At 41.7% G+C, this 20,783-nt stretch overlaps 1 protein-coding gene across 9 annotated transcripts in view; it reads right to left on the reverse strand.

The window, feature by feature from the left end:
* Positions 1-20,783, reverse strand: part of mrtfbb (myocardin related transcription factor Bb) — a 64,276-nt gene that overhangs the window by 11,835 nt on the left and 31,658 nt on the right. For 3 of the 9 annotated variants that reach the window (XM_035616424.2, XM_035616422.2, XM_035616423.2), the window contains 2 exons: positions 11,633-11,802; positions 1,856-1,979 (listed from right to left, as the gene is read on the reverse strand). In XM_035616424.2, the coding sequence (XP_035472317.2) occupies positions 1,856-1,979; positions 11,633-11,752 (244 nt within the window). In that variant the 5' untranslated portion in view covers positions 11,753-11,802. Of the gene's footprint in view, positions 1-1,855; positions 3,458-11,632; positions 11,803-20,783 lie in introns of those variants that run through there. The other 6 variants (XM_035616427.2, XM_035616426.2, XM_035616425.2 and 3 more) reach the window with 5 other exon arrangements.

Genomic DNA, 20,783 nt, shown 5'->3' on the forward strand with positions numbered 1-20,783 from the left:
TGAAATTTGGGGGTAGTTAAGGGGGTGGGATCTCCCGCTGTAGTGCCGAGCGGAGGGGACGATCACGGGCTTCCGCTGGTGGCAGCAGAACCCAGAGTGACAAGAGCCGGGGCAAAGGGGTGGGAGGCAAACTCCATTCTCACAGCGGCCCATCAACTCCGGGGACGGAGAGCGCAGCGTGCCTCGCCCCCGCCTGCTCCGTTTTCCTACTGCGAGCCAGGGGGGTTGTGATCAGCCCGAGACAGATCATACCTGGAGATTGTAAAAAATTGCCATCGGTTTGTCTCAATATTTATATCCACTGTGACTCGCCAGAGAGTGCTACAGGCAAGAAAATTTATGAGTGCATATTGCTGCGTATCGATACCATCAGACGGCTGCCTGCCAGCGCCACAAGGGAATGCAGAGTTTAATTTGATCGTCAGTATGGGGGTACACCTCATGGCCCGGGGTCCTCCCTCACTGAGATGTGTCATCTCAACCTGAACCCTGGCTCACCTCCCCGTGATGTAAACTGGCTCCGCTCTCCTGCTCACCAGCAGCGCGTAAACAGAGGTTTGCGGAGAAGCACAGAGCGAGGACTCTGAAATCCTTGTCTCCTGATGTAATCTTTAATCTCAGACCCATGTTGTTCGCAGCAAATCAGCCCGGAGGGTCTCACATCACTCTTTTTTTTATTTTATTTTATTTGACTGTGTCTAGCACTGTGTCCATACAGAGAGTCCCTGGCCAGACAGAGTTGAATTTAGTCAAGCAACAGACTGACACTGGGTTATGTCGACTTTGTTGTTATAAATATTAAAGTTAACTTAAAGAAAATAGCATACCCCGTCATCTTTTGCTTATTCAAAGGATATATAAACATATCCACTTACTAAAGCTGACAGACATTTTAACCATTACATGTTACAACCATGTAATGGTTGTTACATAATGCCAGAGAATGTATGGAAGGGAAATGTGATTATTTATTACTGTATAAAAATATCACTGTAAAGCACTTATATAACGCTAAGAATTTGAGCCTGGTGGTTTAATTTTTTGTCTGGTTTTAGTTTGGGAAAGAAAGAGTTCTATTTCGTCGAGTCCAAAATAATTATTTGATGAATTTCAACAAACTGTTATACATGTGAATCACATGTATAACATCTCATGATGGCTGTGACGGATATAAATTAACATTTTTCTTGTTTCTTGTATGATATTTTGTCATGTGAGTGTTGTTATCCATCCTTTTACAGGAGCGTACAATTGTACAATCATCTCTTTCGTAGGCTGCAAAACAAATACTGCATCTCAACATGAACCTGTCATTGATTTTGGTGGCTGGTAAATATTATATAGAACCTAAACACCAGTGACATTGTTCTCTATCACTGAAAGACAAGTTATGTATACGTGATGGATACACAGAAGAAAGATAAAAAAACATAAATTCAAATAAGCGGCATATCTGTGTCGTTCATTTAATTTGAATGAAGCTCACTGTGTGAGAACACAGCTCATTACAGCAGTGACTTTGTGCTTATATTATGTGACAGTGTAAGCGTGAGCACTGAACCAATATTTGTTCTCCCCTAAATCTCTCTCTGACTTGGACTGTTATTGTAGGACATGTTTGATTGATCATCCATCAGAGTGGATGATGCTTGGCATGAGTCAACGTGATGAGCTTTACTGTTGCCCTGTCATTTCCGGTTCGGGCTGCATCTACGTCACCCCACCCCCCCGCCACTGCTGCCACCATCAGTAAAGAATAACAAGAGCAATGAAACTTGCCAACTTATTGGTAACATTCAACTAAAACAAAATGAGAGGCATGCGGATTAGACGAAGAAAAGACAAGGAAAGGCACCTGATTTGAATTTACCCCTGCAGATGGAAGGGGTCTCCACATCAAGGCAGGCCATGGAGGACAGTGCTGGTTCGCTTGGCGGCCAGGTCTGGAGTCCCATGGAGTGATGAGGCCAGTGGAGAACCTGGGGGGGAGTCAGGGAGAGAAAAGACGCGGCTCTGAGCTAACGGCAGCTGGCTCGCAGAGCTGCTCTCGGTCCCTCCTCTCTGGCTCTCGTCTGCGCTGGCCTCAGTGGAGAAAGTGTGTGTGTGTGTGTGTGTGTAAGTGTGCGTGAGTGCTCAGTCAGCGTCAGGAGGAGGGAACATGAGCAGCGCTGCTCGTGTTAACCCTCTGCAGGTCACTCTGAGCTGCTCACAGAGGATTCGACAGAAAACCCCGGGGAACTTTTGATTATTTTGTGAATATCTCATAATAATCAAATTCACTCAGCAGGGGCCCAAACAACCAATACGTCGATAAAAACAAGCTGCCGGGGGATTTTCAGTGGGCACCTCTCCATGAGAAACAGTGTGTGTGTGTTTGTGTGTTATTGTTTTTCCTCCATAAATTTTTGTAGCATTAAATAACAATGACAGGAACAAACACACTCACGTCCTCAGGGGCATAGAAGCTTATCTTTTAACATGTTTCAATGATAAGTTATGGATTTGGGATGATACAGTGGAGTCATTATTGCTTTCCATTACATCACTGATGTTTAACCAATTGTGGCTGTTGCATTCATTCCAGAGGGACAATTAAAAACAATGTGATGAGAAAATGACAAACTGAACAGAAGGTGGGTAAAGATTCAAAGAGAAGGACAAAAGCGCAGTGGCCTAAACAAAAAAACATGCGTAGTCGTGGATGGCATTCATGACTAACAGGAAATGAGATAAGCCGGAATTACGCTAATTGTGGTGGTTAGAAAATATGTCAAAGCTACAGAGCAGGCATTATTATTGTCCCGCTAAGGATCTGATGTGAAGGTGAAGCTGCAGGACGCCCTCAAACCTCCCGGCTGTTCCCCGTGATGTGGCCTGAACAGGACAACGCATGCTGGGGACGACTGGACTGGGCTGAATTAATAATGTTCACTTGTGGGATCGGGAAGTATGCGAGTCAAACATCATCGGGACAGGGGGAAAGTGACTGGGACCAGTAGAGTCAGGCGCAATGTGCCTTGACAGCTCACCGCTGAGACTGAATAATGGTGAACGGGGAAAAAAATTAATAATATGGGAGCGTAGTTGGAGCAGGAAGAATGTGGAAAAACATCTAGTGCTATGTCACACCGTCTGTATACACACGGAATTCCACCGAGTTCACACTTCATCAGTGTGCTGGACGCAGAAGTGAAACAATTAATATCATGAATACCTCACGAACACACCTGCGTTGTCAAAATCCAAACTTCTCTCTCTCCTGCGCCACGGTCTGCTCTCACATTCCCACAGCAGTCAGGAACAATGCTGTTTCTCATCGCCGCAAACAATTTAAAAGTCTGATCTCTTGTCTTACACCGCGAGGAAGCTTCTATTAACTCAAGATGTTTTCCATTCACATTAAAAACATATATTCAAATTAAAAAAAAGGCTACATTAGGCCTATATTCAAATCATCACTTTCATTTATGATCTACAGTTTAGAATTGAACATCTTATCACTTTAACTACTTTAACTGCACTGACTGTGATTAAAAGCCATTTCAGCTGGATGATTATCACTCTCATTACATTATTACATCCATCTGCTTCCCACTGGCCTTTTGTTTTCACTATCTCGCGAATGTATAATTACTCATTTAAGAGTCGAGCGAAAACATATGAGTTTGCAGCTGCAGTCACGAAGCAGCATGTTGATCGCGGCGCAGGTTTCTTTTGCGTCGAGGAAAGATTGCACTCGGTGCACGCGAGAGAAAGTTATGCTTATTTTCACACCGTAGTTCGATTCATTCGGTCCAAACTGAGGAAGAAAAAAATGTTTGAATGTTTTTGCCTTTTGGTTTTGATGCAGTTTATATTCGCAGCTGCATGAAGACACATGCTAGTTGTTATTAAAACACACACACAGTATCATAAATGAATCAGCACCATAGCTGCGGGGGGGCCCCACAGAGACTGCTTATGTATAGGGCCCAGAATTTGGTGCTACACCCCTGCTCTTGGTGACTGTTGTCCTGTATAATCATATCCTAATGGCTTTTGTATTTTTATCACCAAGAGCTGAAAAAGATGTGTGATTTTACGTTAGAAGGTACTTGCTATATGTTTTGCCTACTTTTAAATGAGCAAGTTACAACGACACGGCCTTAAGGTGGATTAAAAAGGGGTTTAGTTTTGAATTGCTGCTAAAAATCACTGATCTACTGTCATAAAAATGATGTGGTTTGTCCATTCGCTTTCATTGCACCCCATAAAGAACGCACCACACCAACTGAGACCCCCAAATTTTGAGGGCAGGTTTGGTTGTTTGGTTTTATTCTGACATAAAACAACCTACATCAGCCCAAATAGATTTGATGCAAAAGTCTTTTTGTGCACATGGGGTTAAAATGCAGATCAATTTCAATGTGTATTCGGGGCTACATGACAACATAGCCAATTATCAATAATGCTGAAATACAATTATACAATTTTGAGGTAGAGAGACAGAGAAAAAGAAGGAAGGCGGTGATTTCACTTATGTTTTATCACCACTGAAGGACAGAAAATTCTCCAAAATACGTAAGTAGTAAAGCTGAATAACCATGATTAACCAATTTTCCAACTGGAAAATTAGTTAATCATGGTTATTCGGCTTTATCCACAGGCTCCCAACCATGGCTTTAAGTGCCCTAGATCTTCAAGTTAATTCAGGGGGAAACAACGCGTCATTATTACGCCAATATACTTCACCTGAGAGTTCCTAAAAATATCAATACAGATCCCCTCACACTTTTTGTCTCATATAAAAGAAATTTATCTTCTTCTTAAATCAACTTGACATCATGTTAAAGACTTGACTGCAATATTTCTTCCAAAAATGCCTTAGTCACATTTTTAATAATTAATTCTAAACAATTGTAACACTAAGAGATGAATATTATCAGATTTTGTAGTGAAGAGTGATGTTGTCCTGCAAAAATAACCTCACACATGACGAATCCATTTTTCCACGGAAAGAATTTGATTTAACAACTAAATTCTGATTATGTTTTGGCTTCAAAGGCGATTCTGATCTGATTCCTGACTTTGTTCCACAAACACAGTTTGTTTTCCCACAGTGTCCTTGCTCTTACATGGTCAACGAGAAGTACGTCTCCGAACTCTGATGTTTTGGTCACTGATTCTGCTGCATTAAGGTCGACGAGGGGTTTATCGGCGATAACGCATGACTCACACGCACAAAAATGGTAAAGGATAAACATGGGAGCGATCAGAAGTCTGTCCTTCACATCGCAGCACATCCTGTTATCGAGCGAACGTTATTTGACGTAGCCTGTTTCTGTGCTCAGTGACAGTGGGATGGATCGTTTCAGAAGAAACCATAAAACCCCGGATGACTCAGGACTCTGTAGATTCCCGAGGCCATGCTCATCTCAACCATTAGCTCAGTGAAACGATTTCCTGATGAGGAGCAGCCTTTGACAATGGCTCCTTTTCCATGATGAGGAGTTCACATTTGACTGAATATTTACAGAAGTCTGGTAGCAATTAAAGTTGTGAAGTACAATACAATGAACTGCCATTGGGTAGTAAAAACCTAAAAATGAGGAAAAGGGGCTTCAGTGCTGGGTGTCCGGTGCGGGGTTGTCGGAATTGGCAATTTGTAACATGAGCCTTGAATCTCAGTCGGGAACGATGCCAGCAGCCCCCATACTCTCACCCCCACTGCTTCATGTTTACACATCACACGTACTTTATGCATGTTTCAGTACAAACCATCAAGGCTGTGACACTTAGAACATACAGATTTGGATTTTAGGCTGGTTTGATTTCACTGAAGATATTCCGTAGCTTAACTGCAGCCATTTAAATTTATTGCTCTACATCACTACGCAACCAAGACCGCAGCGTTTCCTCTCAGACACACAGCAGCTTGTGATGTTTAGCTTCCCCCCCCCCCCCCCCCCCCCACCCACTGTAAAAAAGAAAGCAAACTAACATTTTTGCTACTACAGTTAACCATTACTAAATTAAGTCCATGCTCCTCTGGTCCTTCAATTTCGAAGTGAGGAAGTCGGATTATGAGATTCGAGCTTCACAGCTATACATTTAAAGCTAGTATGCTTTACGTTTATACAAAGTTCATGAATTCCTGCGAGATGAGCTGATGGTTTCTTGTGATCTGGCTTAAATTGCCGAACCCCATGGTGGTTTACAAAAGCACATTCTTCAGAGGAACTTGCTGGTCTCTCCTGATCAATGATCAGGGAAGTTATTGCCATTTGTTCTTCGCTTCAGGGCATCAGCTGGACGGACTCAAAAGGAACCAAAGTATATTTTTGTTCCTCTGCCTGCTGAGCCCTTCAACCGCTCGGCTGCAGGTATTGTTACACTGTGGGACTGTTATAACATGCTGAGTCATTTGATTAATTGAATCATTTTCGGTTGATCAAATCTAAATACATTGTGACAAAAGTCTGATCAAAGTCCTATTACATTTCTATTTTATTCCCATTCGTTCAAAGTCCAAAACCCAGAGATACTCATCCACCACCGTGCCGCCCTAAAGACATTCAGTTGACTACAGTATAATATGCCGTTAGATAAAGAAAAGGAGCAAATCCTCCAATGCAGGAAGCTAGAACCTGAAATTATTTAGTATCTTCCAACCCCTACTATTTTTGCTCAACAAATGAATGAAACGATCAATCAATTATCAAAGTAAAAATCCAATATTGATCAATATTTGATTAATGAAGCAATCATTTTGTCTCTACTGACTTTAAGAAGATTGGATTCGTGCTAGCCGGAGTTGTCTTGTGTTGTAAAACTACAGCATTGTGAGCCTGATGTGACATAGTGACGTTAAGATGACTGAACTTATAAAAACCATAGCCATACAACACATTCGCTCCAATCCGAAAACGTTTATCTCGTCCCATTCAAGGACGATTCAGCTGACTAAGATGTGATGCTACTACTCTCTGTGATATTCCAGTGCTATGATGCCACATCGACACAATATTATGGAGCAATATCAACAATGCAGTCACACTTCACATCCTGTGTTTATTGTCCAACTATATTTGCTTTTTCATGACAGTTCACTGGAGCACGAGTGATTCTTGTGGGATATTTCCTAAGGATGAAAATAAACTTTGTATGCCCCAAACAAAAGCCCATTAATATAAATGTCAGTCCGCAATGTTTCCTTTGGTTATTTTTTTTTTTTACCAGTGATATCATAGAGTGAAGGTTTGTGCCGACATGGTGTCCCGGTGAGAAAGTGCACGAGATCCTGACAATCTCATTAGACTCTTGCCAAACCCCCCCCCTCCCCCCGCCAGATAGTCTTTCTTAAACATCAAAGCTGTTCATTAACATCAAGTCCCATGTGGGGCTTCGAACTAACACACAGACTCAGATTTGACGGAGTCTTGCTCAGCTTACGTTTGCTCACGGTGCAGCCGAGGGTCAAGGTCAAACCAAATTTTGTGGAAAAAAACCCCACATTGAGTTGAGCTTCGACCGCATCAGGAGAACACCACCAGAGGTCAAAAACAATCCTTAAAGACCTTAAGCCGATTTCAAACCGCCACTTAAAGGCTCCGGGGGTAACCCTGTCCTCTGCCGATGGTGCCTGCTGATGGGCGCACCGTAATCAAGTTCAGGTGCACCATGATGAGGGAGTCATCTATTTCAGCTCACATAGGTATTTCCTATGAAACCCAGACTATGTCAAATTCCTCGTGGATTTTCACAGTGCTGGTTCCAGAAGGAATCCCAGGGAAGGTCTGGATAAGAGGCACATTATAAGTAATCTCGGCGCAGGTATGGACGGCGCATAGCCCCCCCCCGCCCCTTCCATAACACACACACTCCTGGCTCACTCGGAGCCAAGACGTCAGACCGAATAATATCGATCTGAGTTTAGCCGGCACGTTTCCTGTGCATGTGCTGCGATGCCAAAGACAGGTGTTTGGTTTAATCAAAGTATGAATCTGTTAATCAAACACTCTTTCCAAGTATCAGATGTTGGCTTGTGGATGAGTGATTGCAGGGTTCCAAAGCGCTGACATTTCAGAGGAGAGTTATTTATCAGGGTTGTAAAACGTCTGGGAGGCAGCCACGGCATTGTCTTCCACAGAGGAACAAACTTAGAAGGTGTTTTTAATGATGGGACGCAAGTCAAAAATGTTCTGCGTGCTGGCTGGTGCCTGAACAACAGCCTTTAAATGGATAGGAACACAGAAAGCATTTGATTCAAATCATAAATACGGTGCAGAGAGATAATGCCCGTGTTGAAAAAAGAAGCTGCGGTAAAAACTGGATATTCATTTTCACACGGGAGTCTCCACAACACGCGCTGCAATCACATCCCATGAAGGCTTCTGCAGATGGTGGGAAAGCCGGAGGAAAATCCCTGTAGGCCTCCAGTTTTGCTTTGAAGCTGTGCTACATGCAGCTGCCACCAGAGTCCCAAGAAAAGAAGAAGAAGAAAAAAAGGCCGACCTGCGGCAGCTCTGGCCGCATTAACATCATCACCAAAAGCAACTAATTGCACACACTTACCAAAAAACAAACATTTTCGCAACTGCCCACAGGAAATGACGCTCGAGCATGAGCATCAACACAGGAATAATCGCATGTCATTTGCGCAGTATTTGCATCAACAAGGGTAATCAAAGGCTTACATTCTTTCCCACGTTTTGATATGGGCAAACATTGACACTGTCAGTTTGACCAATTGTTTCACCGAGATTAATAGTCAGTCGACATTTACGACGGTTGATAGGGAAGCGGAGCTTTGCAGACACCGCTTTTCCATGACATCCAAAATACCAGCGTAAGTGACGGAGACCTAAGTACCAATCTGTGACTGATATGCAATGATGCAATACATTCAGACGACAAGAGTGAGTCACACCACAGCGTCAGATGGATGAATTTACTGTGAATTTCAACTTGTGGTATTGTATTGGGAAACATCTACTTGTGGCTTATAGCTCATATTTCTTAACTTGTACAGCTTTAAGTGGTTAAAACAGCGTAGATCTTATCTGTCAACTTTTCTGCCAAAGTCTCCACGTCACTGACTGAATCCAGTAAAATTGTCCTAATTCCAATATATCTACAGTACAGACGCTGTATTACAGTGGCTATGGATAATTTTATGTGTATATACAGTATGTATCCCATTGTTACTGTGTAGCACTTTTCTATATAGTTGGCTGTGAAATAATCACAGAAAAAACAAAACGAAAAAATTATCAATTTCCTCCTTTCCTTGACTCAATCAGCTAATAATATCAAAAATGTTTATACACCCCCTCCCACAATTACCTTTCTAGTCTGTGACAGTAAATGACATCCAGATTTACACATTTATTCGTAAAACTCTCTCTCTGTGACTTGTTCAATCCCACTGTACAGAGGTTGCCGGACAAAGCCATTATTCAAACTGCTCAGAATAATGGGAAACACATCACATCCAGAGTGTTTTCAGTGGGAGACTCCTGCAGCTCCACTGCTACAGGAAGTCACTCCTGCCCACTGCTGTGGAAGGTAACAATGACTCTCCTCTGCCGGGAGAGGAGACTTTGACATGTTAAACGCACATAGATTTTTTTACATACGAATTGTATTTTATTCTATTTATTTCATCTAGTTGCATAGTAGTTTATGTATGTGTATATATATATATATATATATATATATATAGATGTATAGCTGTAAATACTTTGTGTGATCTATGCTGTTGCTGCTGTAACACCACAAGTTCAGCTGTCGTGACAGGGGTTGATCGCATCATCGAAAAAAAAGTGTAAAAGTGTTGAAATGAACAATGTGTCCGCGGCTGTAAAGAACAGAAGAAAGTCATGTTTTAATAGAGGCAGAACTAAAAAAAAACGCCGCCATTGAAAACAACTCGGCACTACAAAGCAGGAACAGTCTATGCCTCTAAAAATAGATGGTTGTGTGTAGACGGAAGAAGCAGCTGGAGTGGGCGGGTGGATGTGTGTGTGTGTACGTATGTGTGTGTGTGTGTGTGTGTGTGTGTGTGTGTGTGTTTGTGGGGTCTGTTTTGTGTCTGGGGTATAAGGGTATCCCCCACAATCTGTACAGTACATCACGTAAGAAAAACAAAATGCTACAACTGCAGCAAAGGGCTGGGCGACTCATTCACACTTCCCCCTCTAACATTCCCTGATTTCAACAACCATAACTTTCCCACAAGTCTAATTAACCCTCAAGTGGCTGTTACACACAACATGCCCCCCGCCTCTCCTCTCGTCCTGGTAGGACCCAGCCAGCAGTAGAGCTTGGCAGGGGGGCATTTACTGGTCAGCCACAGACAGAAATAACCTCTTATTTGCTCACTGGCATGCTGTAACTCACGGTGTTGTTCAGTGTGAGCGCCTCAGTTAGTGGGTTTTTATGTGGATGGAAGCTCTGGAAAACAGAAAACAGACGCAGAGAGCTTATAATCGTTAATTCAAAACTAACACGACTGTTCCCGAATGATCAAATGTGGAAACGGTCGCCTGTGTTGTTGTTTGTTGTTACGTGTCCACATCTGGTGAGAACTGATGAAGCAAGATGGCGGAGATTAGTGCGATGAGTACTTTTTAATTCTTGGATACTTGAAATCTACCTTAAGTAGCTTGTGTAGATTTCTGCATGCGGGTGGCCGGACTGAATAGTGGACTGCTCAGCCACAGTATGTTATACTGCAATTGTAATGCAATCACAGGACCCTCAGCTCTGCTGACTCAGAGGAAAAATCTTCTTAAGATATAGTTTTCACGTGCACGTATGCGCTTTCAATTCAAATGGCATTAACAGAAAAACCTCCACGCTGGTGCGGTGATCTCATCAGAAAAAATGAAAGTTTGTGAAGTGTGAAAAAAAAGCCGTTATTCTAAATCACTGTTAATGCACCACCAGACATAACACAGAGGTCCTGCGCCAACATTTGGGACCACAAAACTTTTCCATGCCTGGGTAGAAAGTGAAAAAGCATCGAGGAGTCGATGTGCAGCTGAAACACATTGGAGCCAATTGGCTGAATTTTAATTTTAGGAGCAATATTCCGGTGTGCAAGATATCCTCCCAGGTTTCCGAAATCTGCAGCTTTGAAAGTTTTCTTCCTTAACTCTCTGAAGAAATACACTCTCCGGCGGTATGCATATCATTTTTGTGTGCGCACAGAAAAAGATCAGGAATAACATTTTGTTCCTTGGAATAACATGTAGTAACAACAGTGTAACCATGGCCTTGGCCCCGAGAGGGACGGACAGTCAGAGCAGGAGGCTGTGTGACTGAGGCTAAAGACCACAAGGGAAACGTTAAGTGCTCCATAAATCCCAGTGATATAAAGTGTGTTGAACAATGTGTAATGAAGGCTGTACACTAAAGGTGACACGTGGTCAAATAAAAATCCCACGTGGTCCTCAGCCGAGGAGCTGTGGTACAAAAACGAAGGAATACTGATGCAGAAAGACGCATTACACTGAGCTGAAAATGAAAAGCTGACCCAAGGCCTCCCCCCTGTTTTGTGTCTGTCTCATGTGCTACCTCTATTCAACTACTGTCATCTCCCTGCCACTGATCTGCTTCCTGACGCTGCGATGGGAAACGGTGAAGTTACCCTGATTACGGACATTTCCTTCCTCCACCGTTCACAGCAATGCCTGGAATGGCTGCAGTATTTACTCAGGCCCGGGGGCAGTAAACTGCAGATCCCACACCCACATGGCATATGCATCATGAGCTAGAAAGGCCAAGGGTTCCTGGGAGAGTAGGTCGTCTTGATCCAGACTGAAGAAGAAAAAAAAAAGATATTAGCTTGCAAAGAGACATGATGTAATTAGATACTCTGGTCAGGTTGGTTGGTTATTTAAAACGTTTGTGTTATGTTTGAATTATATCTGCAGTGGGACCCACCAAAGGACCCTGTAACTCTGTCGCAGCACTATGTCTTGGGGGGGAACTCCCCTAAAGTTTTTTCCCAGCTGGGGACAACTATGTTTGTGTCCGACATGGTTTCTATACCCACTTGTTGTGGTGTCCGGCTTGAAAAACAAAGGGTTTTAAAAGCACCTCTGAGACCTGTGAGTATTAACCTATGAACATACCCCTCACTTTTAATTATAAGATGTCAGATATTCTCCTTACATTTAGGCTGCACTCAACGGGCAAAACAAAGGACCTGGCAAACGCAAGAAATATTTTTTTGCGTTCGTACGTTTTGAATTGTCACAAAATAGAACGTCTTGTATCGCTGGACATAATTAGATAAAAAAAACAAAAAAACTGAACTGTATATCTATATCACCATGAGTGTGCCCAGCTCTTGTGATCTAATTATGTTCAGCACTACAAGCTGTTCCACATTCCTCGTGAGTCGCTCTCCAGAGGGGGGCACTGAAACGCTTGTTTTCCTTCTTTGTTTGTGACGCAATCTAACATGGTCAAGTTTTTATGTACAGGCATATCAGTACTAATGAACAAATGCATATTCCACCACCTAATGATGATTGGCTGTATTATCATTGTACTGTATCTGAGGAGTAGGGGTCACTGTATTGAATTGAAAAAGTTTGGAACAATTTCTCGTTTTGCATCTCCTGATTCTGATTCCTTGGCCCCGACTTTTGACATTCACAAAAAATATTTGACCCTCTACCTTGGCAATAAGAAAAACATAACTTACAAAAAACATAACTCACGCACATGTTGATGTTTGACTTTTTTTTAATATAAATTATTGTACCAAGGTAGATTTAAGTCATTTTTTATTCATACATTTTTTTAAGGAAAAAATCAATAATAATAATCTTGCAAAACGAAAGAATTTGAAAGGATCTTATTTTTTGAATTACACTGCCATCTAGTGTAGTAAAACAGGACAACTCATACATTTATCAAAACAGTGTAATTCAACAGGTTTTCTTCCTTTTCAAACAGTAGAGTTCAGAAAGTTAACATCCCTGCCCTGTTATTACTCACAATGTATAAGTCTCAAAAATACATCTGTCACACATTTAATGAGGAACAAAAAGCACCTGTAGCCTGTGCTACGTAAACCATCACAAATACTATAAGTGGATATAAATATGTAAATAAGTGAAAAAGTCAGTAAATGGAAAAACACTTTTTTTAAAAAATTAGTATGATGAGCAATCATATAACATCACCTGCCTGGCGGTGGAAAGTATCTGATAAACACTGGACTGTCGTCCAAAAGATGGAAGAATACATTTTCCAGCTCTGGAGTTTCTGTCTGCTCAACATCTTTGGCCGATTGTTACTCAAAAATATTCTACATCGCATTTTGCAAACCAAAATTTCTTGGACCAGGATTAGTTGAACTAAACTGGGAGATCTGTGTCTATATAGGAAACAACCAATAAAGATTCAGGCATTGCATTCAGTATTTCACCGACACTAAAATAAATCCCGCTTTTCTTTATGCACAAGAGGGAAAGGAAAAACAAAAAGCCAAAAGGGATGCATTTGTTTTTTTTTTAAATATAGTAAAATTTGGCTTTTAAGGAGCCAATCTTCCCTCAAGTAAACCTGAAGTATTTATCCACAAATAATAAACCCATAAACTGGTTTAAATAAGCAAATGAACATGAAGATTAAATTGAATGCCTCCTTACCTTTTTTTCGAGAATGTAATTAAAGACACAAGGGGGCAGTGAAGTCTTTAAGAACTGCAGTTTGCCAGTTGGCTCCTTTGGATCTGGGAGGTTAAATTTATATCTCGAGTGTTGCATCAGTGCCACACAGAGATAATTTTAAAATTGATTCAGTCCATTTGCCCCCCCCATCAGCTCGGTCCCAAATATAGAGCCGAGCATGAAGCTACAGGAGTGTGATTATATTAGTCAGTGATTCGCTCCCTCAGAGGCGAATCGTTGGCCCGAGTCCATCATGATTCCGCAGGACGTTATCTGCTCGAAAATGTCCAGCTATATTAAAATAACGGCTGCTGAGGTACCCATGTACCAGGATAACTCAATTTAATTTTACATCCACATTTTTTTCACTCATTTCAATATATTATCTCTATGAAGTATGAAGGGGTAGGATAAAAAGAAAATGTTATACAATCTGAAGGCCATATTTTATTTATGTCAGCACAAATCCCAAACCTTTCAGAGGGGGAATATAAAAACTGGGGAATGGACATTAGTGCCTCTCTGCACAATATGCTGCTAAGCATAAGGTTATAGGTTGTAGGCGTACGGTTAAGGTGCTTTGGTGCCACCTGCAGGCAAAATGTCATCAAATTTGCAGTAATATTTTACAAATAACACATTTCCAGACTGCTCGAAATAACCAAACCAAACCAAAACAACTGGAAGAAATTTGTAGGGAATTTGTAAACTGGCACAATTGGTTGTAGAGCCACATAAAAGACTAAACTTAATCCTGGGCATGTGAGTGGTGATCTCTAGTTTTGAAGATAAACACAATCTTTGCTCATTTGATATATATCAGCTCTTTACTTGCAGCAAACAAACCACAAGTCTACAGTTAAGTCTTCATATGAGACAAATTTTTATCAGGAAATGCTGAAAAATGTAATTGCATGGGCATATTGTGTTTTCAGCCTTTTTCTAGGCACATTTATATTGCTAAACCCAAACTTAGTTAGGACATGAATCATATATTAGTTTGAAATAACCAACAGTCATCCATTGGTACTGTGATTTTCTAAAAGTGAAGTCTTGAGCGAATGAGTGACCTGATTAGAGTCATTTCATTTTCGAAACGTGATGTTGCTCTCAGCGTGGCTGAGAGTTGAGTCCTCCGAGTCGGCAGCAGTGATTAAAGCCGATACAAATAAATCACCCTCGACTTGACACTCATTGGATGTAAATGTCAGAACAATTTGAGAGGTGCGACACTCGTTTGGCAAAAACTTCACTGGAGCCACAGAGATTACTGAGCACTATCTTCTGGAAAAGCATGACATTTGCTTAAAAATAAAAAATGAAAAAAAGATAAGACTTGAAGGGTTGATATGAAATCTCCTTGGGTACAGTTGCTGAGAAGCTTATTACCCTTTTTTCTCTTTTCTTTCCATCTATGACATTTTATGGTTGTTCATTTCTCTCCCACAATAACCCGACTTCGACACAAAAAAAACTAAAAAACAAGGCAAAACAATCCTACACCACCGCAGAATAGAATAGAGAATCTGTCTGAAAAATAAAAGGAAAAGGGAAGAAAGTCGCATAATCTGAACTATACTGTACAAGAATCTTACATTATCTCCTGAGGAAATTACAAAATATAAAAAATTATGCAATGTTAAGGTAAGTGATAAAATGTTTTAATGGGATCCTCACTACAATTAATCATTTTGTGTGTATCAAATGTCAGAAAATGAAAATAACTAATTACACATATATAACTAATTACACTAACTAACTAATTACATTTATATATATCAATAATGCTATGAACGTATTTGGGCAGAGGGAAAGACGTGGAGAGATGTCTTACTTGGGGAAAATACATTTGCGGAGAGTCAGAGAACAGAATATCTGTCTATCGTGGCAGATGTGAAAAAAAATGCTCTGACAGGATCTCAGGCGGATAAATGCGCAATTTGCTGAAAAAAAAAAAGGCAAAGTCAATTGTCAAAACAATTGCTGCCGAACCGTGTTTTGAAATGCAGTGGCAGTGTCACCAACTCATTGAAAGTAATATACGTACGTCAAAATTAGTGATACATTTTTTTTTTACGTTCAGTTGAAACACATCTGGGTTCATTGTGTGTTAATGTGACTGCCCACGGCGGAGGAGTATTTGCAGATGATGACTGGCTGGACCGACCCGAGACTTTCCCTCAAAGGTCAAATTTAGCCCCAATTTGATTGGAGTAACCCAGCCAAGTGTCTGCTATCTGTGTGTGTGAGTGTGTGGGTGTGTGTGTGTGTGAGTGTGTGTCCCTGCCAAATTCTCCCAGAGTGCACGTTAGGGAGATCAGCTTTGCTCCAGTAAAAATCTGTGGGCCCAAAATAGGCCTGATCGAAGAATAGTGTTTCATGTTACACTGCACAGGAGACCCATGCAGCTCGAGCTCTCACCGCTGTCCTCCCCACTTCTCCAGACTGAGGTCTCCACATCTTACAGGACACCAGTCAAGGTCACATCATCAACACAACACTACACGGGCAGAGAACAGGGAAACGCAATGAAGCAGGCATCAACTAAGAGATTAATCAAACTACATAAGTGTTTATTTTGTTAATATGATTTAGCTCTTAAATGATTTGGCTCTTACTTTCTGAGACATGAATGTTCTTACAAAAGTTTATTTTTCATCTCTAAACTGTGAGTCATAAACAACTCGGTCCCTTGAGCAACACATTGTTTATTTATATATATAAAATGAGACATTCCAAATGTGAATCTGCCGCTCAATGCTTGTGCTTTGAAAGCCACTAAGCCACAAGCACTGCAAAGAAAGTAAGGGGCGTCCTGTGGGCTGGCTCACCTGGGAGCGGACTGGACGGACATTCAAACAGTTGAGTTAAATTCTCTGGGACATGTGCCAAGGCGCGCAGCCCAGTTCTGGATATCTCGTCTGTGGCAGGTCCACAGTTCCACCACCCCCTTCCCCCCCGACTCCTTCCCTTCAAGCTGCTAATGTTCCCATCAACAAAAGCATTACACCCCCAGACCCACATATCTAGGTCTCTCAGACATAATGCATCGCCTGCAGCAAGATTGTTTTTGAAAGGTAAGGTGACTTGTCAATGACGTCTGGAAAATAACCACCGACAGCTGTGATTCCTTATGGTACGGTTGGAGTACACGTTTTTTTTGTTCTACTAAAATTTCAGATAAGTGGCAGTCGCATGTAACTTTTATATCATGGGTTTGTATCCATTCATCCATTAGATTTGTAGACTTTCTTATATGCTTTGGGGGTCGCGGGGCTGGAGCCAATGGAGCCGGCTGACATGCGGTGAGAGGCGGATTACAGCCATGATGACAAGTCGCCAGACTATCACAGGGCTGACATATAGAGACTGTCAAGATGGATGACGGGACAGCTTCCCAAAAGGGAACCCAAAACATCTTGATCGCCCCCTGGTGGCTGGCTGCAGTATATGTCATAAACCCCGCCTCCTCCATTTTAGTGAAAGGGCCAAACTAAAAAGTCACACTTCTCAACTAATATTTTTTAGTCTGGTTTTAATAGACTGACTCGCGATTGGTCGAGCATGTGAATCGGCAGAACCTTGATTTCGCTACTCATCACCAGGGAAACTGCTAGCTTGAATCTGTCTACAGTCAAACAAAATCTCTCCCACTATCCACGCTAAAGCTCACCAATTAACACGTTAAATATAGATATCGCTTGTTTGATCCTACGACAAAAACAATAACTGTGAAAAAACTATTTGCTGTTGTACAGGTGTTTATGTGACGGGCTATTTCCTGACCGTGGCCAGTGACTTGCTGCAGTCTCCGCAGGTTGCCTGGCAACTGCTCAGAGCCCAAAAAATAGATGAGCACATAACCTCATGTTAATCAGTGAACTGTCACATTTACACTTTGGTTTTCTTTTTGCAGATTGACCAAACAAAAATAGCTGAGCTTTAGGCAAATTTTGTTGCAGACTCCTGAGCCTGAGTCCTTATGCTTAGCTACGCTAACTGTATGCTGGCTGTAGCCTTATATTTAAAGGATGGATTAGACAGTGGTATTGATTTTCTCATCTGACTCACTGACAGTTAGTGTTTCAGTGTATTTCCCTTAAAATGTCAAACTTTAAATTTGGTACATATTAGGCTGTACTCAAATTATATACAATCATGGTATTGTATAACTGACAGTTTAACAAACATTTTGAAGCTGTAAGACCAGCATGTTAAGTGTGATTTGCAAGATGATGTGTACCGCAATGCACGATGATGGGATTCAGGAGGAAGAAAAAAACAACAACAGGGAGTGGAAGAAGCTCCTCTGCTACAGACAGACTGAAGCAGCCAGACAAGCTTTTACTCCCAGTGGTCAGGAGGCTCATTATCCCCAGTGAAGCTCACACAGTTCCAGGAGAAGTGAACTCTCATCCCGCCATAATGAGCCTGGCATTCCACTAGAGACTTTGGCATGACGCCGGCCAACTTGGAGCGAGGCAGCCACCCTGTTGCTCTGCAGCTGACGGAGGGAAATGAGCGGGAGCCTCTGACGGCGCCCTGAATGGGCTGCTGGGAGTCTACCGTCAGACAGCGCTGCCTCCACTGCTCTCTGCGGAGCAGGGGGAAACCGACTCTCAACACACAACAACAAGACTCTCTTCTTTTAAGGCTTTTCTCTGACTTAGTCAAATGCTGGGTAGTTGTTGAATTTCTCACAGATTGTAAGAAATAAAATGGGACAGTGAAACATCTCTGTTTCACGCCTCTTAATTTGTTCTTTTTGTATATAATCCATCACACTCCCCAGATATTAAATATTCATCAGATACCTTTTTTTGTACAATGGCAGGCCCCGGTGATCACACCATCAGCCTACCCCTTCTTTTTATGTTTTCACTTCAGATTTTTTATCATTATTAGGAAACAAAGTACACTGATTTTAATATTTTGTTTTTTAGTTAAAGCATGTTCAGTATTTTCCTTTGAGCAATACAATGTTTAGAATGATGTTTATAATGCAGATAAGATGTGCAAATTTCAATAGTTCTGTATTTTTTCTTGTATTTGTGTTTTCATTTTATCTATAGTTAGTTATAATTTATGGTTAACCTGTAAAACTCAATCCTCAATTGCATCACTTTGCCATAAGGGTATGATAAAGACATCTTGGGAATCATCATCTTGTGTTTTCTGTATAAGAGACATACAGCACAAATTCACTGATTTACAGTTGGCTAAAATGAGAAAAACCCGAGAGACGAGAGGCGCAATGAGAAGAGACACATTTCTAAAATAGCCATCTTTACAGAAATAACAAAAACGTCCAGAAGTTTCTCCTCCAATTCTCTTTTAACAAAAGCTTTAAACTCTGAGAAGAGTTTGAAGTCCTTCCGGGGGCTATTTCCAGCTACAGAGGACTCAGCTATTATGAAGTCTGTCTTACTGGTCTTTGTCAGAATAATAAGCAGACATACCTGCAGGTACGTCAGTGACCAAACACTTCAGCAAAGTTTTGCCGTCTCCGTGTCGGAGAGGATCTTTTCCTGTGTAACAGAGCCGCCCCTCTTTGGCACGGAGAGTTACCAACAGTTTGTGATTCATGTGACAATTTCAAAAGTGCTGAAGATAAAAAAAAAAAAAATATGCATACCATTTACAACATCAGAAACATCACGAGACGTTGAACACTAATCTGCTTAGGACAGCGTGCGAAATGCAAAGCTCTGCCATACTCTGGCTATATGGACGTTTTCAAAAGCTCCTCTCTCTCTCACGACGAGAAAGTATATCATGACAACACAAAAGGTCACTTGATCTCAAACCGTCTCAACTGGGCGCGTAACTAATGAGATTTTCGTTCAGCTTCTTTCTGCTTTGATCGGATTGGGCTACAAAAAACTCAAATTATGCCTTTTCTCCGCTGCATAGTTTGAAATCACTGGCGACACAAAGAGCAATGAGCTGTCTGGGAAATAGGCCACTTGGACAGCAGTGAGTGACTTACATGACGATGAATCAAGTTCAGAATGACGCTGCTTTTTCAAACGGATATTTACGTTTTTTAATTTAATAGCTTGAGCAAAACTGAAACTTACTAACAATACATCCCAGGGCAGTAACAATCTTGAGAAAGGCAGTTTCCAGTAGAGTAGTGACCTTGAAGCTCACACTAATGTATCTCTTATTTTCCATCTGCAGTAAATCTCAAAGTAATATCCTGCAGCCGTAGTGCCAGGTCATGAAATACTTAGTACAGTACAGTGTGCGATCAGGTCTGCCTCACTCATGGTCATCCTGGCTATTTTTTTTCCGTTGCCATGACAACATTTCTCTGCACCGCTCTGCCACTTGATTGTGCGGAAAATGAACAAAAAGACAAAGGGAAAGATGTCAGACGGCGAGATTGAACAAAGACGAACAGTCAGCGCTGACTGGCCTACTTTGTCTCCAATTTATTTAAAGGCTCCGCTTGATGTATTTGAGATGTTGCATATCTCACCAATTTTAGTCTCAGCGTTCGCAGCTATGTATAGTCCTGAGAAAATGTGTTACTCCATCTCAAGTGCCAATCTTTCACTGTCATCATGCATTAATACAACAACCGCATGGTGTGAAACAACAGGTTTGGTTTTAAAAGGCTGATGTGGAGGTGCCAAAACCATTTCATGGCACAAACGCTCGTGTGCTGTCGGCTGCACTTCACGGTGCAACCTTCAAATTTTAGACAGACTCGTTGGGTCACTGTTTCCCCGCCCAGTGTCCTCTAACACTTCTTATAAGTAGGACAAGGAAAAATGAAAACAAGCACACTGGCTATTCACCAAGGCCCACTCCGGCTCCAAAAGCCCAAGGGAAAGCTTACAGCTTTTTGAACCAGTAAGAATTCATCAACAGTCCTCAGCACCCGCTCTCCTGAGGAGGAAGGAGGAGAAGTTGAATATGAAGGTCTGGGCCCGTGTTTATCAAGCAGGTAAGAGCCCAGTCGCTATGAATTTTTGAGGGTTGCTGTCAATACTGCTATCCGGGAGTAGAACATTTCGGATACCTATATATCGGCCGATGTAAACATAAAGAAAAATTGGCAATGATTCATAAGATGTCATTATCCCACGCGTATGACAAAGACAT

The sequence above is a fragment of the Scophthalmus maximus genome, chromosome 17 (genome assembly GCF_022379125.1).
Source record: "Scophthalmus maximus strain ysfricsl-2021 chromosome 17, ASM2237912v1, whole genome shotgun sequence".
Lineage (NCBI taxonomy): Eukaryota > Metazoa > Chordata > Actinopteri > Pleuronectiformes > Scophthalmidae > Scophthalmus > Scophthalmus maximus.